The sequence below is a fragment of the Cricetulus griseus genome, chromosome 5, assembly GCF_003668045.3.
Source record: "Cricetulus griseus strain 17A/GY chromosome 5, alternate assembly CriGri-PICRH-1.0, whole genome shotgun sequence".
Lineage (NCBI taxonomy): Eukaryota > Metazoa > Chordata > Mammalia > Rodentia > Cricetidae > Cricetulus > Cricetulus griseus.
Window position 1 is genome coordinate 29293054 of NC_048598.1, and position 27940 is coordinate 29320993.

At 40.7% G+C, this 27940-nt stretch overlaps 1 protein-coding gene across 1 annotated transcript; it reads left to right on the forward strand.

Annotated features, from left to right (window-relative positions):
* The first annotated feature begins 468 nt into the window (after positions 1–468).
* Fmo1 (flavin containing dimethylaniline monoxygenase 1) lies at positions 469–26357 on the forward strand. Its single transcript, XM_035445597.1, has 8 exons — positions 469–600; positions 12056–12244; positions 13305–13467; positions 16611–16753; positions 19787–19986; positions 22597–22952; positions 23425–23497; positions 25611–26357. Exons 1-8 carry the CDS (start codon positions 469–471, stop codon positions 25951–25953), a joined length of 1599 nt encoding a protein of 532 aa, XP_035301488.1. The 3' UTR covers positions 25954–26357.
* The last annotated feature ends 1583 nt before the right edge of the window (positions 26358–27940 follow it).

The following is a 27940-nucleotide window of genomic DNA, read 5'->3' on the forward strand; positions in this document are numbered from 1 at the left end:
ATGCAGTTTTCTGTGATGTCCCCAAACCAATCAGAGTGTCAACGTTAATGTGATTGAAAAAACAAAAAGTATGTTAGAAAGCCACCCTGTCCTGTCTGCTGTTCCAGCCTGCTCTGGGTTGGAACCAGGAGGATCAGGCAAGCCAGTTCAGAATGCAAGGCTCTGCCCACCAAAGGGTCTGGTTTCAGCCACTCTGCCAGAAGCTACAATTGCATTAAAGACCACGAGTGAGCGGACTGAGCGCCAGCTCTGGCCAAGGGGTGGGGACATAACCCAGCACAGGGGTTAACCCAGTGACCTGTACGTTTTCTTTCTCGCATTCACACACCACAGATAGTCTACAGAGACTCAAACGGAGAAAATCTCTTAATCTTCCAGATTCTTTTCCTGGTTTGTTGAGTAGCCAAGGCTTGGGTGGGGCTTTTGTGAATAAAACGGCTCTCCTTCTTTTCCCCTCCACCGAGGAACATGGTGAAGCGAGTTGCAATTGTGGGAGCCGGGGTCAGTGGCCTGGCCTCCATCAAGTGCTGCCTGGAGGAGGGACTGGAGCCCACCTGCTTCGAGAGGAGCGATGACCTGGGAGGACTTTGGAGATTCACTGTAAGTAGGGGGTTCACAGGCTTTTATCTGCCTATTGGAGAGTGGCTTGGAAAGACTGGATACGTCTGCCAAATAGAGACCATTCAGGAGGAACCCTGAAATTGTGAATGCTGAAAAGAGACAAGGCAGAGCTCTACACTCTAGAGTCTAGAGGGGGCTTCTAGCTGTCTAGGGTGAAGAGGAAGAAATGCCCCCAGAGAAGCCCTCAAGGTGGAGAGGAAAAAGCAATGCCTGGGTCTGACCAGAAAAGCATAGGGCAGCAGTGCAGGACCAGGAGGTGGGGTGGAGGGGAGCGTTGTCTGCACAGAGCAGAGGCTGCAGAGAAACCGACCTGCCTCTAGTCTCATAGTCTCCCCGTCCTGCTTCATCTGTGACACAGTGACACTCAATTCAGTGAAGCAGAAGTTCCATAACCAAGATCCCGCTGCCTGGATAAAGGTCATCCCACGATGAACTAGCAGTAGGGAATGTTAGTCTGGAATCTAAGCAGGGTGCTGGTATGAACAGTCAATGGTCTGGAAAACCCACCCTTGGCTGACCTGGAGCCCTAGTGAGATTCACAACAATCCTGCTTCGAGTCAGTGAAGCCCCAAAGCCAAAAAAAGAAAGTGTTCTTTGGGCTCCAGCATTCAGCCAATGAAGAGGTTTTTGTTGGTGGTGGTGGTTTGTTTTAATTCTCTGCAGCTTCAAGGAGAAAACTTTTTCCACGAAATTGAGGCAGCTGTCAGGAGCTGGGGAAAGGAACGAGTGTCAGATAGCCTGGCCTCAGAGCTTTCCCCGTTATAGAAGCCAGGAACTTGGAACTGAAACAAGCTAATTCTTTTCTAAATCAGAGAGCAAAACTGCAGAGAAGCCAATATTGCCTATTTAGGCACAGTCCTCCAGTGCCAGCAGGCATGGCTCACATGAAAAGGCTGTCTGTCTCAAGATAGGCTTGACTACCAGACATGATCTTCGATGTATAGGAATTTTTCAAAGGGGTCTGCTAAAGGAGCTCTCCCAACCCTGTGATTTAAACTGCATATGTTCTGAGATGATGGCCAATCCTCAAGTGCTAAAATTCCTCTTCTGCATTCATTGTAGGCATTACTAATCAAACGGTTGACCTTTCCGTAATGACCATCAGTGTGCTAGATGAGGATCTCTGATCAGTAAATGTTGAGAACTGGCTTGAAAAAAAAAATGAAACTGTTCCATTAAATTCAGAGTTATTTAACTAAGGTAAATTTCAGTCAAAACAAAGAGTTCAAAGATCAAAAGCCGTACTTAGCCCCTTGAGACACTAGACAAAAATGCTCAAGGAGATCATGTAACTATTAGCCCTAAAATTCATTTTCCTAAGAATCAAGAGACATTAGTCTTGATCCAGTTGTGCCCAGCTGATGTGAGCAGATCAAACATCTACTCAAAGAGCACTGTAGGGGATGCAAAAAATGAGAAGGCACCCCCTGTTCTGGAGAACTGCTGGCAGAAGTGAGAAGGAGAATGGTCTTGCAAGTCACCAACAGTGTTGTAGGTAATGAAATGAGGGCAGCCACTGCTGGGAAACCAGAAAAGCTATATAGAATGGACAGCATCAGAGGAGTCCAGAAGAGAGCATCTCAGAAAATAAAAAAGGTTACTTACTGGTGCATGTAAGAGGAGAAATAGACGGGAAATGTGTAGATGAATGTCTGGGCAACTGGGAGAGCAGAATTTAGGAAATTCTTTGCTGCTGCTACTGCTGCTGCTGCTGCTGCTGCTGCTGCTGCTGCTGCTGCTGCTGCTGCTGCTGTTATATTTGAATATATGCATGACAGGAAGGTTCAAAGATGATTGTAGTTAAAGACTGAAAGTCCCTAGATGACAGGAAGTGATTGAATATACAAGTCCAAACTGAGACACCATCCTAACAGAGAAAGAAGGGGATTGGGATTGTAGGCACAAGAAAGGGGGTTAGTCCCAGAAAGATGAAGAAGAAAGGTGTACTCTTCCCCAAAGACCCAAGGAAAGGGAGAAGGAACACGGAGGAGAGTGGGCACATGGGCAAGGAAGCCCAAGAGAGGGAGCACAGACAGCCACACTGAAGCAGAGAGGTGAGAAGGTGAAGGAGCACTACTATGAGAGCCCTCAGGACGCACTGGGAATGCAGCAGTTTTGTGGGGTGAAGAGGGAGTAGGGATGGTAAGGGGAATTGGCGAATAAGAAAATGAACACAGTCGTTTTTTAAAAAGGGATTATGTTGGAGGGGGCTGGGAGTGAGCTCGGTGGGTAAAGTGCTTCCTGAGTTTTGATCCCCAGCAGCCAGGGTGTGGTAGCTCAAGCCTGGAATCCTAGGGCAGAAGGCAGAGATAGGAGGATCTTGGTGGCTTGCTGGTCAGCCAGCCTAGCCAATCAGTGAGCTCTGGGTTCAGTGAGAGACCTTGTCTCAATAAATAAATAAATAAATAAATAAATAAATAAATAAATAGGAACATGATAGAGGAAGATACTGAACATTGAGCTATGTTCTCCACAGGTGTAACACCACACACACACACACACACACACACACACACACACACACACACACACAGGAAATGTAATAAGCCATCAAGGGAAAAGAAAGACCAACAGGATTAACTAGCAACTGCCAAGTTAAAATGGCACCCAGATACCAAAACATTTCATCTCTATGACTTCATTTATAAAATGAAACCAAATTTGAAAAATGGTTTAATGCTAAATTTGCAAGGGTTAGGATTAGGGAAATCTTCCCCATCATCATCTAGGATCTCTCTGTATATACAGCAGCCTGGAGGCACCTCTGCAATACTTTCAAAGTCCCTTCACTAGGTGACCTCAGAGGTGTCTTCCAGATCCAACATACTATGAGTCCCCTGAGATCTTCATTCACCCCTTTTCCCCAACACACACACACACCACCGACCACCACCACCAACAGCAAAGATCAGTTCAAAAACATCTTGGGATTCAAAGTTGGTAAAGTATCCCATTCAAAGCCAAAGAATTCAGACAGCTTCCATTTCCAAATAGGAAGACAGCACAAATGTTATAAAGATTATTAATTAATTCCTTGGCCACTCCCAAGATCATGATTCTGGTGCTCCTAGCTACCACAGCAGACAAAAATTGCTGTGAAATGGTAAGGGCATCATAGATTGAGGTGGGTATGGATGGAAATCACCAATTTTTTTTTAAAAAAAGCAATATACTGATAGATAATTTCTGACTGTCTGCCACTCAAGTGGACAGAGAGCATGTATGTGGAACATCTTTGTCACAGTGAGTCTCTCTGGCGCCTGAGGGGGAGGAGAGGGCTCACACTGGTAGCACTATTGATTGATGGTCTCAGTTATAATATAACAGCTGGGGTTGGAACTCAATTACTAGATGACAGGACACATGAAACCCTGGGTTCAGCCCCAGAAACCAGCAGAATAGTTAACGCCTGTGATTTCAACCTTCAGTTAATAAAGGTAGGAAGATTGGATGGAAGTTCAAAGTCTTCTTCAGCTACATAGTAAGGGGCCAGCCTGGGCTACTTGTTACCCTGTCACCCAAAACAATAAAATAGTTGAAGGAAAAGAATTTGAGGGATTGCCTTGCCACTAACAATGAATAATGCTTTTACAGAACTTGACTATAAGAAGGGAACTTTGAGTAAAACCATACCAAAGTTGCCTAGAGGGGATTAACAGTTCTGACTGACACACACCCTGTAACAGATTTCAGGGCTTAACCACCATCCAAAGGATGATACCTTCCTGACAGTATATCAAGATCCTCACATGCATCCTTTCATTTATTCAGCAAACATTTATTGATAGCCTACTGCGTACTTTCTATCTATCTTTATTTTTCAATAAGGGAAAAGGTGAAGTATAAAAATAGTTCATTCTTGTGAATCACTGAGGAATTATTCCTCAGCTATTGCTTCCTTAGGCTTGGTTAACTTGATTCGTATAACCTTTTGAAAGGCATTTTCATGTATTAGTGTGTGTGCACATGGCTGACAATTAGAGCATACCTTTGTGGAACCACCTTACATGGGTTCTGAAACCAGACTCAGGTCACCAAACTTGTGTGGTGCCATCTAACTGGCCCCTACAACCTTCTTTAAAAGTCTTCATTCTAAAACTTCAGTAGTCTTGGTGGGTTTCATTTTATTCATGTGTTCTAATAATATTTATTGAACTTCTGTTATCCATATTGGAGTACACTAGACAAACCTCTCCCCTCGCCGAACTTAGATTCTTGAACTACAACAGATTTCCTCAAAGGTTTCTACAGCTCTCCTCCACAGACCCAGAGCTGGTCCCTGCCCTTCAGGGAGAGTGACTGTCACCAGGAAGCAGTGTGGGAAATGGTGATGCATTCTCTCCCTTACAGCCACACCTCAGTTATTAGGGATGTTATTAGCATCATTTTTCTTTTTCATGATATAATTAACATTTAATTAAAATTTTTAATCAGTAATATAAATCAAAGTACATTGTATAGAATTCTCAATGAATTAATAAAAATATCATTCATTACAAAAGAATCTATATTTTTACTTCATACTTTGTGGGGTTTTCCTCCTTTTCATTGTACTTTAAATATTTCACAAAACAATATGTTTTGATCATATTTACCACTCTCTCCCAACTCCTTTCAGATCTACTCCACCTGTCCTACCCACCCTTTTGCCCTCTTTTGTTTTTAGCAATCAAGTCCAATTTGTGCTGCCCATATGCTATTGCATGTGTGACCTTTTACTGGACTGTGATCAACCTACCAGGGCTATACCTTTAATGAAAACTGACTCTCCCTCTCCCAATAGCTCCTCTCCTAGGGACTGGACTCCATGCCCACCTTTCTTTTCCATGCTGGTACTTTACTGGCTTGAGCTAGAGTGGGTTCTGTACATGTTGTCACAACACCTGTGAGTTCATAAATGCAGCTGCCTTTTTGTGTCTTGAAAACACTACCCCCATCTTTTACAATATCTCCACCCTTCCTTCCACAATGATCCCTGAAAACTGGGAGGGGGTGTGATATTGATGTACAATTGAGGGGTGAGCATTCTTCAGTCTCTATGACTGGTCTTTGGCTCTATAAGGTGTAAGATATAGGTTTCATCTTGTAAAGAGTTGGACTTAAACCTGATCAGAAAGTAGTAGTTACCACCATGATGTTTGTGCCACTGTTGCAAGTTAGTGAGTATGTGTTATTATAGCTCACAGGGTTCACAGCAGGGTAAGATTGATGATTTCTTTTCTCCTGCAATAACATGCATAGTACTTTCTTGCACTCTGAAAGCTAACCTGTATGAATGAAGCTTCTGGGCCAATACCAGTTTGATTTCTCCATGTGCTATGACTTAAGTATGTGGTGTCTTCAGCAATCAGGTCTTACTATCAAGTGTTGGAGGTGAAATAAGAGTACTGGCAATGGCCTGTAAAGTTTGTGGGTCTGTGGGTTCACAAAGGCAAAAAAAACTTCAAAAGAGATAACCCACTTCTAGCACTGGGCTTTTATTGTAAGTCTATGCTGTCTGGTAGGGGTGTTGTCCCCTCACTATAGAGTAACTCTTATTATTTGTTTATATGTACATATTTTAGGAAGCTTTTAAAGTAGTAAGTTTCCATATGTCTTCTTTGAAAGTTCTTTAAATATAACCATCCCTCCCTCTATTTCCACCTGTACCTTTCCTATACACTCATCACCCCAATTTAACCCATTCTGTTCTGTTATTCCCCTTTTGTAGCAATAAGTCTTTCTGCCAGTCACCTGAGTTCTGCCTGCTGAGTTAGGGCCCCAAATAACACACAGAGATTTACATTAGTTTCAAACGCTGCTGGCCAATTAACTAGGATTTCTTATATGCTAGCTCAGTCTTAATTATTATAAATCTATATATTTTATAAGACTTATCTTATCAAGGATGCCTTCTGCTGGTGTCCTCTTCCTGGGATCACATGGTGGCTCCATAGAGAAGAAAGGAGGAGGAAGAGGAAGAGCAAGAGGACAATTTCCTTCTTGTCCCTGCTTATATTCTGAGTCTGCCTACTATGTCACTTCCTGTCTGGATCTCTTCTACATTTCCCAGAATCCTCCTTGACTCCTAGTCCCGCCTATCGTGCTTTCCTATTGGCCAATAGTACTTTATTTATCAACCAATAAGACAAACATATACACAGAAGGCTATCCCCCATCACCCTATAGCCCATTGCACAATTGTTTTCTATCCCCTCTCTTGAAAACCATACCACCATGGTCCCTTACTAATATCATGACCTTTATGAGTATTCCAAATGAATACATATATTTGAAGATTAAAAGCCAATATCCAAAAATGAGAGGGAAAAATGTGACATCTGTCTTTCTGAATCTGGGTTACCTCACTCAGGATAAGTATTTTCAGCTCCATCCATTTACGTATGAATGCTATACTTTTGTTTCAGAGATGAATTCCATTCTGTAAATGTACCACATTTTCATTTTCTATTCATCAGTTGATCAACATCTAGTACTTCCACTTCCTGGCTGTTAAGACTGGAGCATTGGTGAATGTAGATGACTGGAATCCTTTGGCCCAAGAGTGGTATAGCTGGATAATGTGGTGAATATATTTCTAGCTTTTTGAGGAATCTCTACATTGATTCCCATAGTTAGTGCACCAGTGTGCATTGCCACCAACAATCAGTAGGTGTTCCTCTTTTCACCACATATGTTGTCTTTTGTTTTACTTTTGTTTTTAAACTTTGCCATTTTGATTGGGGTAAGATGAAATCTCAAAGTTGTTTTAATTTCATTTCCCTGATGCCTAAGGATGTTGATCCTTTTTTAAGTGTTTCTCAGATAGTTATATTTACCCTTCTGTAAATTTGCTGTTTAGTTCCATGCCCCATCTTTTCCTTCTTATTGTATTTTTATTTTTAAAGCAACTTTTAGATTTAAGTATATTTTAATCATATTCTTCCCTTCCCCCAAGTCCTTCCAGATCTTTTCCCTGTCCCTACCCACCCAATTTTAAGTTCCTTCTCAGAATGAGGTAGAAAAGACCTTTGACCCACAGCACCTGTGTAGCCAGCAGCTCTCCAGGGCTGTGCCCCCTGATATCACAGCTAATAGTTAACTTAGCTAATGAGAAGCTTAGCAGAAGCGCTGTTTCAAGTAGCTTGCCCCTACCATTTCCATTTAGCCCAGGGGGTGCTGCATTCCACTGTCCCTCCGTGGGGATGAAGAAACTGAGACTGACCACAGTTAAGAAAATTCCAAAGATCACCCAGTAAAAACAAGGAGGTTCACATGCAGACCTAGGCAGTCTGACCCTGTGCTATGGAGACATGCTGTGCAGCTGTCACAGTTCAGAAGTCAGGCAAACCCTGAGGTGTGCAGGGTCCCACCAATTATCCCAACCCCACTGTGCTGCAGAACCAAAGCGGATCAGGAGCCCCAAATCTTCACATTCATTCTCTTAACTTGTCCCTTTCTCCAAATCCCCTCTCCCCATGATGGCTTTCATTCATCCTTTTTTTTTGCTTCATGAGGACTAAACTGCTCCCCTAAATAGCCCCTGTCAATTCTCAGCAGGCATGTACTCCCACACTGTGTGCCAGGGCAAATAGCAGAGGCACCCAAGACTATCTGCAGCTGGCAGGGAGGGGTTGTCTGGAGACAGACCCAAAGGGTCTGGGATCCACTGGGGCAGATTGGGGAATCACTGAAGCAAATGCTGGTCCAGGACCCACAAATAGCATCGGGTGGTAACATGGACACATGTTCATTACACATGTGCTCAATACTCAAGCCCTGGTTTTTATACAGGAGAAGCAATTGGTGGGAGAAATGAGAGAAGGGAGCAGAAGTCCCTGTGGATTCTACCCTAAGGGCTAAGCCGTCTCTCTGCAGCTAACATCTGTGGTACATTATTTCACAACAGGCTTCAGTGTTTCCTGGAAGCTCTCCTTCTGCGTTTCCAAGAATTTTCTAAGTTTTGCAAAATAGAGGGCTTCTACACTCCCACTCCCTTTTGTGTTTGTTCACTTGCAATAAGAGTTCATGAAATACAGGGTAGCCTGGCTTATTTAGTTCAGTGGGCCCTCATTACTCCCTGGTGTGTAAACGTGCCATGAAAATGCTGTAACTTTGGGGGCTAGTTTTATGGAAATTCTCATGAACTCTCTCTCTCTCTTTCTCTCTTTCTCTCTCTCTCTCTCTCTCTCTCTCTCTTTCTCTCTCTCTCTCTCTCTCTCTCTCTCTCTCTCTCTCTCTCTGTGTGTGTGTGTGTGTGTGTGTGTTTTATCTTTACTAAAAATTGTCTGTACTAGCATTAATAAAGTTGTGAAGATCCTGGAAGCCAGAGAAACTTGAGAGAATTTAGGCCCTACACAAATTGACCCCCAAATGTCTACAATCATTTTTTTTGCTTCTGACAGCACAGCTTCTTCTCTGGGTAGTTTGTTCTCACTCATTAGGACTTTAGCTCTTCATGCTACCTTCTTATTCTTGGAGCTCAGAGCTCATTGCTGTTTGGGGCCCATGCTCACCTGAAGCCTTATGGACCCTCCTAAACCCTTTCCATTCACACACAGCAAGGAAGCACTTCAGTTGTAGCTGCAATGAGTAAAGAACTGAATTTTTAGTTCACTTACTTTCAATTCTAAATTTGATTAGTTCTGGTAGAATTTCTAAGCCTAGTATATCAACTTAGATATATGGATCCAGTTTGCTCTTCTCCATAGCCCAGCTCTCCTTGGCCTCTCTCATTCATTTTTCCCCTTCATGAAAACAAAACTTTTCTCCTAAATGGTCCCATCAATTCTCAGGAAGCATGGGATCTCAGAGTATCAGGACAACTGGCAGAGACAATACTAAGAAAATTTAACTAGCAGATAGATAGATAGATAGATAGATAGATAGACAGATAGACAGATAGATAGACACATAATTTTTGAAAGCTTAATATGGAAAAATAATACAAACCACTTTATTAATTATTTTAGGTTGGTTACATGCTGAAATAATATTTATATATTTTAATTAGGTAAAGTATATTTTAATAACCTTCACTTGTTTTTTAAAGTATGACTACTCAAAAGAAATTGTAAATATAGCTTCTATCACATTCCTATTGGGTAGTGCTCTTATAAAGCCTTGTTACTCAAATATGGTCCATGGCACAGCAGCACATAAACACATCATATGAATACGCTCATCTAGAAACTCAGAATCTCAGGCTCACCCAGAAACAGGGTCTACATGCTGATGAGATCTCATAGCAACCTTAATTCTAAAGTAACTGTAGAAAGCAGTGCTGCCCAAACTGGCTTTTCTTAATTTATGCTTAATTATAGACTGTTGACTTTCAAAGCATAAGAAAATGAAAGTGAAACTGTGCACAATATAACCATTTCTACTGAGTTAGAGATTATAAAATTAATTTTGGTAGATGCCATTAAGCACAACAATTACAAAAAAGATGTATTTTCATTTGAAAGTTACACATAGACAGTATCACTACTACACTTGTAACTTTTAGCTGAAGAAAATATTTTGTGTGAAATAACAGTTCTGCATCTTAAACAACTACAGGCACACTTTGACTATGTGATGCTACATTAATGTCTAAGGGAAGGTGGTTTGCTTTGTTTTGTTTGTGGTACTAAGGATGGAACCCAGGGCTTTAAGCATGATCAACACATACTCTCAAACTGATATACCCCAACCCAATATCCAAGGTTTGGATTATGACAATTAAGCTTGTTTCTTGATTATCAATGTACCTAGTTTGGATTCCATGGATGATAATATCCTTCTCATGAGGATAAAGTAAATGTAGAATATTCCTAAATATTGCTTAGTAGCATTCTAAGTAGAGAAACAAGGTCACAGAGGTATGTTGACTGAAATTGAAGATTTTAAAGCCATATCAGTTCAAAGTATTCTATTTTAAAACTGCTATCTAAAATGAAGCAAAGGGTATTATAGTTTTAAAATATAATTATACCACTATACCCTTCTCTCTCCTTTCTCCAGCCCTTCCCCTGTCCTCCGTCACTGCCTCTCAAATTGATAGCATTTTTATTACTGCTACATATACAAATAATATAAATACATAGGCACATCAATACAACCTGTTGAGTCCATTTTGTGTGGCTTACCACTTTGTATTGGATAATCAATTAAGGGTTTTATCTCTGGGAGAGGCTAATTCTTTCTCTCTCACCAGTCATCAGTGGCCTATAGTTCTTTGTCTGGGGTGGGACACCCTGAGATTTCTCCCTTCTGCATTAGCAGATCTATTGATATTATTGTTCAAGTCTTGTTTTAGGCAGCTAAAGTGAAGCTATCAGATGCAGGACTATATACCAGGTTACAATCAACTCATAAATTGATATAGACCAATCCCACTAATTTAAACCAGTAATACTCATTTTTAGTCATAGTTAATTATGTTTGCTGTACATTTTGTTTATACCTAGATCTTACACTTTCTGGCAACAGAGTCAGCCTATCCATATGAAAGGTTTATGTTCATGTTTCCACTTACTTATAAAAATAAAATAACTTATCTTTCTGTAAAAAGAAATTGTGTGTGATTACAAATAGTGTTAGAATACTAAGGACTTTCCCTTTGAAATCAACAGTCCTCCATAATACCACCCACAAGACAGAGGCAACATGTAGTCAAAGATTACTAAAAACATATCCCTCAGTCTTGCAGGAGTTATGTGATATATTACTGCTACTAACTACTTGAGTCCAAATTGAGGTAGGAAATTGGTTAGGGCCATGCACAGAGTTGCCCAGTCTTGAAACTCTGATCTTTCATCTTCCTAACTCAAATTACTCTCATAATCCTGTGAGATTTGCCTTACTGCCACCTCTCTCAGTCCCAACTGCCATTATCTCTGTTCAGGTCCTCATTAGCAATCAAGATTTGTGTCTTAGGTTCTCACCTGGCTTTCTTCATTGTCATCCTCACACCCTATAATCTCTGGTACATCTTTAGTAGAGTTTAATATGAATCATTTCTATGTTGCCATGAACTTCCTATAAAAATCCAAAAGCCTTAGATTTTTATGCAAAGCCTTCAAATTCATATTCTGTTCCTCCATATCATTCCAATAGTAATTCATGAAGCTAACATACCTAGTAATTCTTCTTTATCCAAGCCTGTGTCGGGGCTTTTGCCTGTGTGTTTATATATTCTCCTGTACTTTGCTGAGATGCTGCAGGATATGAGTTCCTCCCAGATTTATTTGGTGCCATGTCATGACTAAAATAGTGATTATGATCAAGCAGTTTACACTGGGATCCAATGTTCATCATTTCCCAAATGCAGATCCTATTTTAAAAGTGACAGGTAGCATATATTATCTTGCTTAGCTTAAACTCAACCAATGTTTGAGATTTCAAAAATGTTAACAACCATTGTGTGTGTGTGCATGCATACATGCTCATTGAGTGTGCATTGTTTATACAGGAACATGTGGAAGAAGGAAGAGCCAGTCTTTACAAGTCTGTGGTTTCTAACAGTAGCAGGGAGATGTCTTGTTACTCAGATTTTCCATTCCCAGAAGACTACCCAAACTTTGTGCCAAATTCTCTATTCCTGGAATATCTCAAACTGTATGCAAGCCGGTTCAACCTTCTGAAATGTATTCAGTTCAAGGTAAGATGTGAACATCAATTAGCAGTCAGGAAGTTTTCTTTGACTTGTCTCCTATCATACCTCTGTAGCATAGCCCTGTGCTCTTAGGATGAGCTGGTGACCTGGTATGAGTAATGAGGCCTTTGCACAAGACAGAATGTAAAAATGTAGAAACCCAAAGGCATTTTGAGTATTAGAAAGCAAGCAATATTATCTGTGGGAAGGACTTAAGGATATACTTAAGGAAATACTTCTTATACTTAAGGAAATACTTCTCTGAGTATTTTAAAAAAGAAAGAGAGCAAAGCCTCTTGGTTAGTGACATTCAACCTGTATTGTTTTATAAACATCTTGGGATTAGAAGTAGAGTGCTTAGCTAGCATGCCACATACAAAAACCTGGGTTTTCTCCCCAGAACACAATCAATAAATCAAAACTTAATGCACATTTGCATATGTGTATTCAATGAAAAAAATAGATAATTTGTAACTTGAAATACTCCCAAATTATTCAGACCATAAGTTAGCAGTCAGTTTCTAGGTGTGGGTAAACTTCATCAGTGTTTTGTCTAAGACTTTTTATGGGCTAAGGTAACTATGATCAAATTTTTATTTTCAATGTATACAATCATTGCTTCTTTTAAAGAAATTTTTCCATAAAAAACAAGGTTGAACAACAGAAAGAATAATTTTTAAGCCTCATCAGAAGACTGGGCCTTGGAATAGAGTGCTTACCCAGAATGTCACATTTGAAGACCTAGGTTTGATCCCCAGGACACAATCAATGAATTAAAACTTGATACTCATTTGCACATATGAGTTCAATAAAAACAAACAAAAAGTAGATTATTTTCCAGTGAGAATTTGAGCAAATCACTTTGCTCAAATCTTTGTTTTTCAAACTTGAAAGCTTTCTATCTAACACATCATGTTGGATTTGATAGCCTGTCTAGGATTCTGGGATTCTGTTCATTACATATGCTTGGTCTCTCTATTCCAGGCCTTTTGAAATGCCCACTATCATATCAGAAGCTCTGAAAACAAATTTGACAGTTGCTAATCACGTCTGTGATTCTTTTCAGACCAAAGTCTGCAGTGTAACAAAACGCCCAGATTTTGCTGTCTCTGGACAATGGGAAGTTGTCACTCACCACGACGGGAAGCAAAGCTCTGCTACATTTGACGCTGTTATGGTCTGCACTGGTTTTCTAACTAACCCTCACTTGCCCCTGGATTCCTTTCCAGGTACAGAAGTTCCTACCAATTACCTTGAATTGTCTCAAGGGACCCATCCTCATATGTGGTTTGTCTCAGGATGAATTCTTATGCAACAATTTTTTCCAAGCAGAACTTTTCCTAGCCAGACAACAGTTTTTGGCTTTCAAAAAAATTATGAATGCAGATGAGAATATCGGATAACATACTAAGCAGGTTTCTGCTTCACTGAGGTTTGGTGTTCTTCATGTGACAGGTAGTACTTAGTCTTTGAAATGTGGGGTGCTTACACAACTTGTTCACCTCAGTAGCTGCTGCTGCTCACTGCTAAATTTGGCTTTAAAGAACACAATGGGCAGTCTTGGAATAATGGAATGAGAAGCTTGATTTGTACTTGCTTGCTTGCCTCCCTCAGAGTGGGCAAATGAGAGCTTCCTGGCACTGGAACAATAGTAGAAAGGGAAATCAGTTTTACCATACAAGTTAAGACATTGTCAGGTCTCAGTTCCTTTACTTGGCTTTTGCAGCCATAATTCATGTTACTCTGTGCCAAATTTCAGTTCTATATCAACTCAGGGAAACAGAAAATTCAATGGCTTGAAAGTTTATTTCACCTGCAGTAAGCTTTCAAAAGTTACAAGGAAATTTTTCTCCAGATCATCTTGACATGACCTGAAGTGATCCGAAGATCCATCTTATACTATCACACTTACTTCCAGTAAGCCCGGATCTGCCCCAGAGCTCACTCAGCTCGGGTCAGATTAAAATTGGTTGAACCTGAAAACTACCCTACAACAGAATGGCTAAATTGAAAACAAACAGACAAACAAACAAAAACAAGATGGACCTCTTCCCAGTGCAGAAAGCTTCCCTGAGTAATCCAAGCACAGGCCAGTGAGATGGCGCAGCAGTGAAAGGTGCTTTCTGTGCATATGTGATGTACAAATGTGTGTTCGAGTGCACGCACATACACACACACACACACACACACACACACACACACACACACACACACACACGAAAAGAGCTCCAAGCTTCTATTTGAACACATTCAGTAACAGACTCTCCTCAGCCCTCAAAGCGACATAACACTTGGCATTCTTACCTGCAGATCAAAGCCTTGAAAAGCCAGCCAGACACTCAAATCTCTCTAAAGGAGCTCCTGGTATAGGATCACCCTCAAGAACCCAGGAAGCTCCATAGTATAGAAAAAAAATGTACTCAGTACTCACAATACATTACACTAAGTGCTTATGACACAGAAGTGAATACAACATATGCCTAGTATGAAAGACATGAATAGTTTTTACTGGTTTGGTATAGGAATCAACCTACATAAGACCCAGAGTAATACCAGTGCTCCAAACTCAGAGACTCCTGTGTTTCTGCATCTGCCCTGGGAGCTGTATCAGGTTGGAATAGAGCAGACTATGAGTGCTTGCAACCCACTGTGCTCGATTTGAACTGGATGAGCTGCCAATCTGAAAAGCACAAGCTAAGCCCCATAGCTCACCACCTAACAGTGTTGCCTCTTCCCTCGCCTTTCAAAGCCTCTAGGGTAGGGAGTTGCTGATAAATTGAGGAAGTCGGGTCACTTTGCCCAAAACCATGCATTATCTATCAAGTGAAGAGGGCTACACACAGGCTACAGCCCTTGATGTCATCCTCACCAGGCACTACCAATTTGAAACCCCTGGCTCCATGACTCTCAAGGATGATCTGAGCTCCAAGACTCTGATTCTGATTTTAAATGGAGACGTCCCAGCTCTGCCATCTCTTCCCTGCTTTGGTGTGGTTGTGAACCATGACAAAAATTTAAATTCAATGAAGATATCCAAAATATTTATCACAGGTTCTGAAAGCAATTCCAAAATGGGGGGGGGGCTCTTTGTAAAAAAAAAAAACCATAGTGAGTATCATAGTTAGTATTAGTGTAGCATTTCCCCAAAATAACTGGTTTTATTTCTTTAGTTATTGCATTCTGGCATTTGTTAACACAGCCATATTTAGCTACTGTAAATTCTTACTCTGTCCTCATGTGAGGTAAGGGGGAAAGGTATTAATCCATTGGAGACTCATGTGGTCTCATACTTGTCCATGTATAACCCAAACAGGCTGAGTCAGAGATATTCCATAGTCCATAGTCTATAGTAACTTATAGTCCATCTTGGATTTTTCCAGTTGTCCTTTCCTGAAAGGTCTCTGAAGTATATGGAGTTCCTGAACTGAGTTAATGCTTGAACATGGTCAAAACTCTGTACCAAATACCAAATGATCTTAATTGTGGTTAAGTTTTGACCAGGATTCATGCTAAGAGTGTAAATGATTCAGTGTGCATGCAGAGCCACCTGGTCTTAAGACAGCCACTTTCTGCAATCACATGTGTTTGTCCTGAGAGCCTAGATGTTCAACAGTGATTAAGTTAGGTCTCTGTTTGAGCAGGGACTACTTCTGATTGTGTAACTCGGCCTTGAGAAGATTTTCCAAAAGTTTTCTGTTTGCATTGGATGTCTCAGTGGGATTTGGCACCAACTGCCTGAGCTATCTATGAGCCCAGGAGATGTCCTGATGTCACACAAACAACCCTGTTTTCTCTGAGTCAACTATGACTCAGCGAACTCAGCCTGAACTATGGACTGTCTACAAACATCTCCATTTTATGAGAACCTTTGTGAATAGGAGCCATAGTTCATTGGTCTTATTCCCCCATGTCATCCAGCATATATCCAGGGTCCCCAGAAAGTCTGATGAATCGAATCAGTAATTAACTTCTCTGTACTTGCTCCTGTTTATGAAAAGCTACACAACGTAAATAAATCACCTGCCAACTAGAACATCACCCTCCAATGGGTATCCATCTTCCTTGGTGTGTGCAGTATGTCTTACACCACAGTGTTATAGCTTAGTACTTAATCATTTAGTAAGTAAAATGAGAGCCCTGTCTAGTGAGATAATTAACCCTTTTGCCCATAATCATGTAAGTGATTAATTAAGCAATTTCCAGATAACATTTTATAAAGTCTTATATTTGTATTTCAAGTTTTCGCAAACTAGAGTACCCTAGTATTAATAAAAGCAGCCTAAATCATTTTTCAAGGTGTTACAAGGGAAAAATATTTATGGTTCATTTACCAATTTTGTAAGTTCTCTATGTGCTTTTGTTTTCCCTGTAGGTATAAAAAATTTTAAAGGACAGTACTTCCACAGCCGACAATATAAACATCCGGACATATTTAAGGACAAGCGAGTCCTTGTTGTCGGAATGGGAAATTCTGGTACAGATATTGCAGTGGAGGCCAGCCACTTAGCAAAAAAGGTATCCCTCTCGATATTACCTAATGAAACCTTCATCTTAACGTGTATGACCCAGCCAAACAGTGCTTGACAATATGATAAATGTCAAAAGACTAAAAATGCCCAGCAGAAAACTTTTTTTTGAGATAGGGTCTTACTATGTCACCTTAGCTAGCCTAAGACTCAACAAGGCTCACCTTGAAATTGTAGTAATCCTCCTGTTTTTGCCTACTGAGTGCTGGAATTACAGGCTTAAGCTACCGGATCCAGCTAACAACAGATTTTTGAAGGACTTTTGGGTTGCTTGGAGACAAGGTTTCATGTAGTTCAGGCTAACCTGAAGCTTGCTGTCTAGATGACAATGACCTTGAACACCTATTCTCCTTGTCACTTGAGTTCTATAATTACAGGCATGTACCATCAGGCCCAGCTAAGTGCTTTTGCTGAGGATCACACATACTGTGAATTCCAGTTGCCATCTTTCCTCCAAAGCTAACCTCTCTAACATTTAATTTTGTCACTTCTATCTTCCAACCAGAGCTATGGGACACATGTATCTTCACTCAGTTCCATGGGTCCCTCAATCCTGGCAATGATTTCTTACTAACAGCTCTCATTTGCCTTCGCTTTCTTTAATCATTGCTCTGCCAGGTCCCTACCACCTCATGCTGAGTCTGCCTCCTTGTCTCCTAACAAAACTGGAGAGACAGTTCATGTTTATCTGGATTAGTTATTACCAAATACTGTACTAGATTCTCCTTGATCCATGACTGCAGTCACCAAGGCAAGCCACTAAGATGGAGACTGTTCACACCCCTGATTACAGACCACTATACCAGGAATAAGAGAATAATAAGCCTAAAGTCATGCTACTACCTGCTGTTAGAGGCAGTCCTCAAACCCAAGCCTCAGTGACTCAAAGTCCATGAAACTCTGCCCTTCATCCTGACAGCCCCACCCATGGTCCTCTCTCCCACTCTTAACAAACCATGCAGGCACCAAACTACCAGCAAATGAATCCTCTGAAAAGCCACTGTCTAGTTTGCTTTCTGATGATCAAAAGCAGTTTTAGGGAAGAATGGTTATTTGGCTTATGCTTCCAGGTCATAATCCCTCAGCAAAGGAAGTCAAGGCAGAAACCATAGAGGGACACTGCTTACTGACTTGCTCTGGCTCATACTCGACTAGCTTTCTTATACAAACTAGGCCCACCTATCTAATGCTGCCCACAATGAGCTGGGACCTCCCTCACTGATCATCAATCAAGACCATTTTTCACAGACATGGCCACAGGCCATTCTGATTGAGGCAGCTGTTCAGTTGAGATTCTCTCTTCCCAGATGCCTCTAGGTTGTGTCAAGTTGACAATAGAAACCAACCTGCACACATCTGCCTTCGCATGGCATTCTCAGTTTGGAAACCTAGTAACTCCCCTTTTCTGAAAGAAATAATAAATTGTAGATGCACTAGCCCTGCATCCTAGAGCAAAATAAGGTACCCCTCTTATTGTTGCCCAATGAAACCTTCATCTTAACATATATGTCTCAGGCAAACTGTTTGACACTATGATAAATGTCATCATTCTGGAGAGCACTCCATAATCTGGTTCAATCTGCCATTTACATTCTTACTGAAGAGCTGATTTTGGCCTTTCCACTTCCTTGCCTTTATTTCCTCTTTGCCACACCAGCCCCCTCCTCCTTCAGCGATCTTTCTCTTATATTGAAAAATACATTTACATTTGGTACAAAGTGAGTTTTCCCTACTCAGGATGTGCCAAACACTGTATAGGACCCAACCCAACAAAATCAAGATCCACTCTCTTGGAGCATGAAGCTGTAGGGGAAACAGATGCCGGATAAATAAATGAAAAACTCATAAAGAAAGAATATTGAGGGTGTGTAACTTTGAGATCCACCCCCATGTTAATTTAGAAAAAGGAATGGATGAATGGTTCATTCACTAAAACACTGGTTAATTGATTTGAAGAGACTTAGCAATTTGGTGACATTGTCCTCAAGAAAAAGAAAGGAGCTCCTGAAAAGAAAACTTAGAAGGGCTTGGACCACTATGATCTCCACCTGTGGTAACATTGAATCTATTTCTCTAATTATCTGGAAATCCCTGCAATCAAAAGAACATGCTTTAACATTTATCTCGTCATTTTTGAATTAACAAAGAAATGACATCCCCCTTGCTTTCCAGCAGAATTGGTGTCTGCTATTCTATACCATGACAAAGAAGCAGCATCAGTCAGTGCAAATAGCTCATATCAGAACCTCTGATGGGCCTGAGGCTCTTACCACATTTCCAGGACTGTGTCCACTGGTCCATAATGTTATAAAGTTAAACAAAAATAACAACATTGGCTGTGGCCTTCCTGCCTCATTTAGATGGGAGAAAATGTAATCTCTTCAGTCTGTTTGTATCAGCAAACAACATATTAGGCAGCCAAATGTTTTGCTTTCTGAACAGTTACCCAGAAAATTACTTACTGTGTAGATATTAAAACACTATTTTCTTAGCTTAATCAGCTAGCTGATAAATGAAAATGGCCCAACAATCAATATGGCTGAGAAAGAAAGACAGACTAAGAGAAAAAAGGGAGGGAAGGAGGGAGGGAGGGAGGGAGGGAGGGAGGGAGGGAGGGAGGGAGGGAGGGAGGGAGGGAGAGGGAAAGAAAACAAACAAACACCCACATTAATACATTGATGACTTGGATTGCCAGTCAGGCCAGTACTTGTATTGATATCACCTTTGTAGACAACTCCCAATTCCTACCATGCCCTGTTCTTATTGCTGACACTTCCACTGAGTACATAAAATTACAACCAAATGCCTGTTGCCTTCTCATATGAGATTTAAAGCTCTCTGTAAGTTGCTATTGTCTGTCAAGCCTGGTAAACAGTGAGTATTCAATAATACACCCTGTGGTGTTTTAATACTCTGAATATTGAAGCTATTAGAAGAACCAAGACTATCTTGTCAAGTGCGTATCTTCACAGTAACAGACATATTATCAATCTTCATCCCCTTAAACTCTGGTTCATTCTAGGTGTTCCTCAGCACCACTGGAGGGGCATGGGTGATCAGCCGAGTCTTTGATTCAGGTTACCCATGGGACATGATATTCATGACACGATTTCAGAACATGTTCAGAAATTTACTCCCAACTCCAGTTGTGAGTTGGTTGATATCAAAAAAGATGAACAGCTGGTTCAACCATGTGAATTACGGTGTGGCTCCAGAAGACAAGTAAGTATATCTAACAAGGGGTACTAGGAAGAGGAAGTGTTGACCTTTCCAATAGCAGTGAGAAGACTGAATGCAAAAAAAAAAAAAAAAAAAAAAAAAAAAAAAAAAAAAAAAAAAAACAAGTTTCCTCAATAAACAGAGGAGGAGTAGATGGGGAGTAGAAGCAGAAGAGGTGGGGGGGAGCATCTGGAAGGATGGAAGGAGAGAAGGGAAGGGAAACTACAGCTGGGATGTAAAATAAATTAAAAAATACAGTAAACACTTTTTTAAAAGACTATGCATAAACTCATACATTTACATATACATATAGGCATGTGATAACAATTAGTGAAAAACGAGGCCGTGAATTTGAAGGAGAGTGGGAGGGATATGTGGGAGGATTTGGAGTAAAGAAAAGGAAAGGAGAAATGTAATTATAATCTCAAAAAGAAAGCATAACAAAACCCTTCCCTGACAGATCTCTAGAATGCATTCTCTCATATAACAGAGAAGTGACACCACTGGGCAGTAATTACCAACCCTCTTCTCTCCACCTGCCGGCAATGTTCTGTTCTTTGCTTGGATGAGTTTATTTTAGATACTTCATATAAGTGGTAACATGTAGTGCTTACCCTTCTCTGCTTGGCTTATTGGAGGATTTCCTTATGATTATAGAAAAATAATACTCCATTGTATGCATAAATTACATTTTCTTTATTTAGTAACTTTTTTTCTTGGAAATTTGGGTTGTTGCCAGGATATGGTTAATGTGAGTAATGCTACAATAAACAAAAAGGTACCAAAAAAACATTTATTCACTAATAGGAGTGAACTAGCAAGCGCTCAGTAGGCAGGTTTCTGAATTCCACTTTGCCAACAACTCCTTAAGGTAAATATTATTATATTCTCTCTATTGGTGTGGGAAAACTAAGACAGAAAACTTTAGTCACTTGCCATAGCTCATTTAGTAAGACATTGCCTCAAATCCAGCAAACAGAAGATAATAATCTGTCTATGACTGTTGACAAAAGCAACTTGGATTGTTTCCCTTGTGGGGGTGGGGGCTGACTCTAACAGTTACCCTAAGGCATCTCTGTAGTAACAGTGCCTTCTTACCTTTGTGACCATTTTTATTTCAGTCTAACCTTTAATTAAAACCTGTAGCTTATCCCATTAGCAAGAACTAAGTTCACTTTGTCATTCATTAAGTTTAGACTTGTATTAGGGTTCTCTAGAGGAACAGAACTGATATTTTTTTCATTCATTTATATTTATGGAGATTTATTTGAGTGGTTTTACAGGCTGTGGAAGGTCAACAACACAGAAGTTATTCAGTCTACAAGGCTAAATATATCAGCTTGACTTGAGCATATGTTAAAATCCCAAAGAAGTAGTCTCTAGCTATAGTGAAGGAGTGGACTTGCCAGAAAGAACAAGGGCAAGCAGGCAAAGAGTAAAGACTTCTTTCTCCCTGTCTTTATCTAGGCAGCCACAAGAAAGTGTTGCCTGGATCTGAGATGGGTCTTTCAACCTCAAGTAATTCAACTAAGTAAAAATCCCTCACAAGTGTCCCAAGCATCTTGGGTTTTAGCTAACTCCAGATGTAGTCAAGTTGACAACCAAGAATTACCATCACAACAATTCAAACTCATTGCCGGTACACTGCGAACCCTCTTTGGGCTCCTCCAACTTTCATTCCAGACCAATATGAATGGGTGGCCCCTGAGACCATGATAGCGATAGGCAGGGAATCTCTCTGTTTGCATTCCTCTTGCCTCTTCTCCTCATTGTCCTCACATCTTTCTTTATTTTTGTCTTCTATCTCTAGACCTCTCTAGGGCTCTAGCTCTTTCCACCAAAGTTTTTTCTGCCACAAGTTTTATCTAGCGCAGCTGGTGGCTGACAGGACTAAATTCCTTCTCTCTTTAATATAGTCAGTCCTTTTCCATTTCCAAAATTCCCACATACAACTTTTTCATATGCTTTTTCACTCAACCCAGTGTCTGTACCTGTACTTTTCAGATGAACAAAGGAAATTCCCTAAGGATCATTTGACTTGCCCAACCTCTGTTAAGTACACACACTACAAAAGAAACTATGCTCACTGCCTCCTACTCTCTTACTGTTTCCATTTTACTATCTCTTTCTGTGAATTCACCACAATCCATAAACCCGTTCAACTCATAGCTAAACAACTCAACAGAAATATTTTTCTCTGTTGAAAAAGGAGTATATGAGAAAAGGATGATGCTATTTGTGTTCCCTTGGCACATGACCTTGATTTCCTTACACAATTATTCTCTAGGAAGAGGGGAAATGAAATAGAGGGGCAGAAATCCTTGACAGATATGGGCTTTCCAGTTTCCCTTGTGGTCCTTCAGAATTCTCTTGTCTCTAGAGTGATAGCAGCAGCTGAATGCTGAAAATCAGCAAGAGGCAGAGAGGATGCAGAAGGCTCTGGCCACCTCCTCAGCTTTCAAAGTCTAGTGAGTGGTAAACACATTTCTTAACCCTTGGATAAGGGTCCATTCCCTCCAAAGACTGGCAACTCTGGTCCAGCCAAGAGGAGAGTAAAGAGGGTACTGGCTCCACTGTTGACCTGCAGAACTCCCTGCTCATGTTTTTGTTTAGGATTCAGCTGAGAGAGCCCGTGCTAAATGATGAGCTCCCAGGCCGTATCATCACTGGGAAAGTATTGATCAAGCCAAGCATCAAGGAGGTGAAGGAAAACTCTGTCGTGTTTAAGAACACCCCAAAGGAAGAGCCTATTGACATCATCATCTTTGCCACTGGATACACCTTTGCTTTCCCCTTCCTCGATGAATCTGTAGTGAAAGTTGAGGATGGCCAAGCATCACTGTACAAGTACATCTTCCCTGCACATCTGCCAAAACCAACTTTGGCTGTGATTGGCCTCATCAAACCCCTGGGCTCCATGGTGCCCACAGGAGAAACACAAGCTCGATGGGTTGTTCAGGTCCTTAAAGGTAACTGTGTGAGGCATAGCTGGGCACATTTATTAAGTTGTTTGCTATGTGAACTTTAATTCTGGAAATGAAAAATGAAATCCATTCAATAAGAATTATTCTGGCATAGTAACTTATGTCACCACAGCACAAATGATAAATCAGGGATTAAAAAGACATGTGCCTCCCTATTATTTTGACTGAATCAACTGGTTTAATAAAAAATGAAAGGTTCAGTCAATTACATGGCATCATTGAATCAAAGCAGGTTTGAGGTTCTGACACATTAAGTAGTTTGTGAGATGGCCAAGCATTCATCTTGTCAGTCAGCAGTATTGATGCCAGGAGCACACCACCAGGGAGCTCAGGCAGGACAGGTTAAAGAAGTTGGGTACCAGAAAGATGAAAAGATAAGCAATGAGAAAGCAACCATATCCCTCAGTCAAAACAGAGAGCAGAAGTTAAATTGCACTGTCACGTGTTTATTTTATAGGTGCAACAACAGTACCACCACCAAGTGTCATGATGACGGAAGTTAATGAAAGGAAGAAAAACAAGCACAATGGGTGAGTGAACTAATAGGTGTCCTTTATGAATGACAGGATAGTTGGTGAAAGAGTTAAGTGGAGATGAACTTTACACTGCAAAGAGAGGTGTTTGAGACTGAAGAAAAATAGAGAGAGGAAGCAAAAGGTTAAATTGAGGCATCTTTAAATTCCCAGAATCATCTAGGATCCTAGCACACATCTAAACCTAGTGTAAGGAAACCTCTCATACCAGGCACTTATCTCACGCTTTATCCACAATCAGCAGGCAGAGCATATGTTTCCTGGGAATATCTATTCATTCAAGAGATCTCTACTGGCTTTATTATTTTCATACAAGTTGTTACTCTAAAGCAAGAGTCAGTTGACTCTTGCCCTTTGGGACAGACCCACTGACCTAGTTTTTCATTTTCATTTTCAAATAGTTGAAGATAAAAATTTTGCAATTTTGTTAGATAAAACTTAAACCAAGGTGACTACAATGTTGCAATGCACAGTGATCATTGTGCATTGTCAGTGGCTGCCTTTGTGTTACCATAGAGACATCCTTCAGTAGACACAGAAGCTCTGTAATAGTCCTGAAAGCTGTTAGCATTTCCAGTGGGCCTTCTTCAGAGGTGGTTGTTGCTTATGCGGCTTACGCTCTGCTCTTCATGCCTACTCAAGGGCCAAAGGGAATGGAAGGGACGTGGGCAACAAAGAAGACACCCATGGCCATCATCCACTATGGCTCCCAAGAAGCAAAAATACATGTTTCACTGTCTGTCAAACAAATCTTAACTTGAAAAATCTAAAGGATTCTATGGGGGATTTTTTAAAAAGGGAAGCATTTCTTAAAATGAGCTAGGGGGATAACTCCATTTGTAAACTGCCTTGTGAGCATCAAGACCTGAGTTTGTTCCCCATAATACACACACACACACACACACACACACACACACACACACACACACACACACAAAAGCCATCTGTACCAGCAAATGCTTGTAATCCCAGTACTGAGGAGGTTCACTGACTGGCCAGCTTAGCATACTTAAATTTTTTTTAAAGGCTCTGTTTTCAAAAAAAGGGCCTGAGGAACAACACCCCAGGTTGTCTTCTTGCACATATGTACCTACATATGCAAATGCAGCCACACACATTTGAATGTTCACATACATGCATACACACTAAGAAATTAACCAAATAACCTATAATCTCAGTGCTTGAGAGGTTTCAGCAAGAGGACTGCTGCAAGTCTGAAGCCAGCCTGGGATACATAGTAAAACTCTGGCCAGTTTAAGATTAAGAATAAGGCTCTTTTGTTTTTCAGTTTTTCCATGTTAATAAGTGACTTGTCTCAATCATAGATTCTCACATTTCAAATGTAGCTCTAGCTTTGTCTAAGCATTAATGTCCAAAAGGATAAAAGCACTGTAGATGTTTCTTCTCTAAAATGTCGATTGGGTATATGTGTATGTGTGTGCCTGCATCTCTGGCATGCAGAGGCCTTCAGAGGCCACAAGAGAGCATTCAGCCCCTGGAACCAGAGTAACAGGCAGTTATAAGCTCGCATGTGGGTGCTGGGAATGAAATGTAGGCCCTCTACCAGAACAGTAAGAACTCTTTACTGTTAATCCATCTCTCCAGCCCTGGTGTTTGTCTTTATTCTCAGTCTAGAACATGGTCTTATCACATTATATACACCAGTATAATGGATGAATAATTAGAACTATTGGATAATGTAGAATCTTCCTGTCACAAAAGTTAGACAGTGAGTCTAAGGACTAATATTAGAGGTATGAGAATTTCACTCTGTGGAATTTTGTGGCTCATTATATTATACAAATGAAGAAACAATTGTGTTTTAAGAAAGAATGAAGCCAAGTGTGGTAACTCACAACTATGACCTGAACACTAGGGAAGCTGAGACAGGAAAATCTCTGTGAGTAAGAGACCAGCCTGGGCAACATAAGACCTTGTCCCAAATAAGTAATGAAAGACATAGGAAGAGGCCATTTTAGATGCCCATGGGTATAATGGAAGAATACATCCAGCTGTTCCCACTCTTGTGACAGTGTTTGCTTTGGACAAAGATTCCATTTCCTTGTTCAGGATTATTATTCCTTTTCTTCCCATTCTTCCTATTGGAAAGGTTTGGCTTGTGCTACTGCAAGGCTTTGCAATCAGATTATATAACATACATCGATGACCTCCTGACCTCTATCAAGGCAAAACCGGATCTGCGGGCCATGCTTCTGACCGACCCACGCCTGGCTCTGAGCATCTTCTTTGGCCCATGCACACCTTACCATTTCCGCCTAACTGGTCCAGGAAAATGGGAAGGAGCCAGAAATGCTATCTTGACCCAGTGGGACCGGACATTGAAAGTCACCAAAACTCGAATTGTACAAGAATCCCCATCTTCCTTTGAAACTTTGTTTAAACTCTTCAGTTTTCTGGCTTTGCTTGTGGCTATTTTCTTGGTTTTCCTGTAAGTAAAAGATCTAACTGGCCTTTCAGATGCGTGGAGTATAATGTTCTAATCCTTCTAATGTAATAATTATGCCTTCATAATCATAAACCATGTCCAGAGAGTGAAACCCAAGCCCCCCACTTCCCAGATCACCCCACTGGCACCCTGTAATTTCTGAGCCTCTAACAGATCCACTAAGTTTAATTCCAAAAGATAATGGCCAACAATTTTGTTCATTTAATTTAAAGAGCTGGAAGGCATGTTTTTAGGTAGGAACTGTCCCAGAGAACTCTCTAAGTACTCTGTCCCCTAAAAACTCTTTTCCTAAATCTTAATGAAAGCCCTGCCTCACAGAATATTGATTTGCACTAAAATGATTCTCTGTGTATTGACTGACTACAAATAAAATGGAAGAAACTACTTGTACCAAGTGGTCTTTTGTTCACTTTTTGTGGGCTAGAAGAAAAAAGGATGTGGGTGACTATGAATAAAGTCCTTAAGAAGGTGGGAGGTGGGTGGAGAAATATCTCAGCAGTTAAAAGTTATGGCTGCTCTTGCAGAAGACCTAGGTTCAATTCCCAGCACCTGCATGGCAGCTCACAACTGTCTATAATTCCAGTTCCAGGGGATCTGATGCCCAAAATACATGCAAGCAAAACACCAGTGCACAGGAAATAAAAATAAATAATTTTTTTAAAAAATGTAAGATGGGTGGGTTAATGAGCTAGACTGTTTTCAAGGGGGTATAGACCTCCTGCTCCAAATATCCTTCATCATGCTGCTTTAGGAAGCAATGGGAGGAGGACTGCCTCTTCTTAAGAGTCAACCCATTTCACCGAAATTCATTAGAGAAAGAACACAGCCAAGACACCTCTAATAGAAAGAAAAGAGAAAGGGAAACCAATGCAAACACTATCTCAAGAGGTAGTATTTGACTAAAGTAGAGCCAGTTCCTCTCACAATCACCTTGGATGAAAGTGTGATGCCCTGCCAGGGACGAGCTTGGGTTCCTTCACCTAGTTAATAGGCTTACATACAGAGAGCCTCACCTCACAAGAGAGCGCCGAGATTGCTGGAGGAGAACTCTGGTGTCAGGCAAGAGTGGACACTGGGGCTAACGTTAATAAAGATTATTTCACTTTAGCCTGCCCTGGTATCTTCCAGGATTAGCTCTAAGAGTTGTAATATCCCTCCTGACCCATGTCACTAGACAACAGACGTTCATAGTAGAAAACTGTCCACACCGAGAACATTCTTGGCGACTTCTGAAATGCCCTGCAGTGAAGTTGATAATTTAATATCCTTCAGTAATCTAATGAGGATCAGGGAGGTGATGATTAGTGACCAGCATGAGATAGGACTAGCCAGAACACAGTGGCACAACACTCCGGCTCTATTACTCTGTAAATCAGAAGAGCTTCCGAGTATTCAGTGTCTAGAAGTAATTTTATAGTTTCTGAAAGTGTTTATAATATACTCTCTGAGCAACCCTTGTTGGACTATTTTTAAACGGGAATGTCCATCTCCTATACCAATGTTCTTTGTCTTTCCACGTGCCTAACCTTGGAGGGGTGCTTAGAGAAGCAAGCCCAAACCTTAGGACTATGGGCTCTATCGCTTACTAGCTGTGTGATGTTGACCAACTCACTTACTTTTCCTTAGCCAGCAGGGTCTACATAACAGGTTCGAGGCCATCCAGAGCTACATAGTAAGACCCAGCTACAAAAAAAAAAAAAAAAAAAAAAAAGAAAGAAAGACAGAAAAAAGAAAGAAAGAAAGGAAAAAAAGAAAGAAAGAAATTTCTGAAATTCTGCTACAAAGTTAGATGAACCTGTAGGACATTATGCTAAGTGAAATAAACCTGCCATAGAAAGACAAATGTCATATGATTCTACTTACATGAAGCATCTATAAATTTCTAATTTATAGAAGCAAAGAGCACAATGGTAGTTGCTAGGGGGTAACCTTAGGAAAGAATAGTTATTATACAATGGGTATGAAGTTTCAGT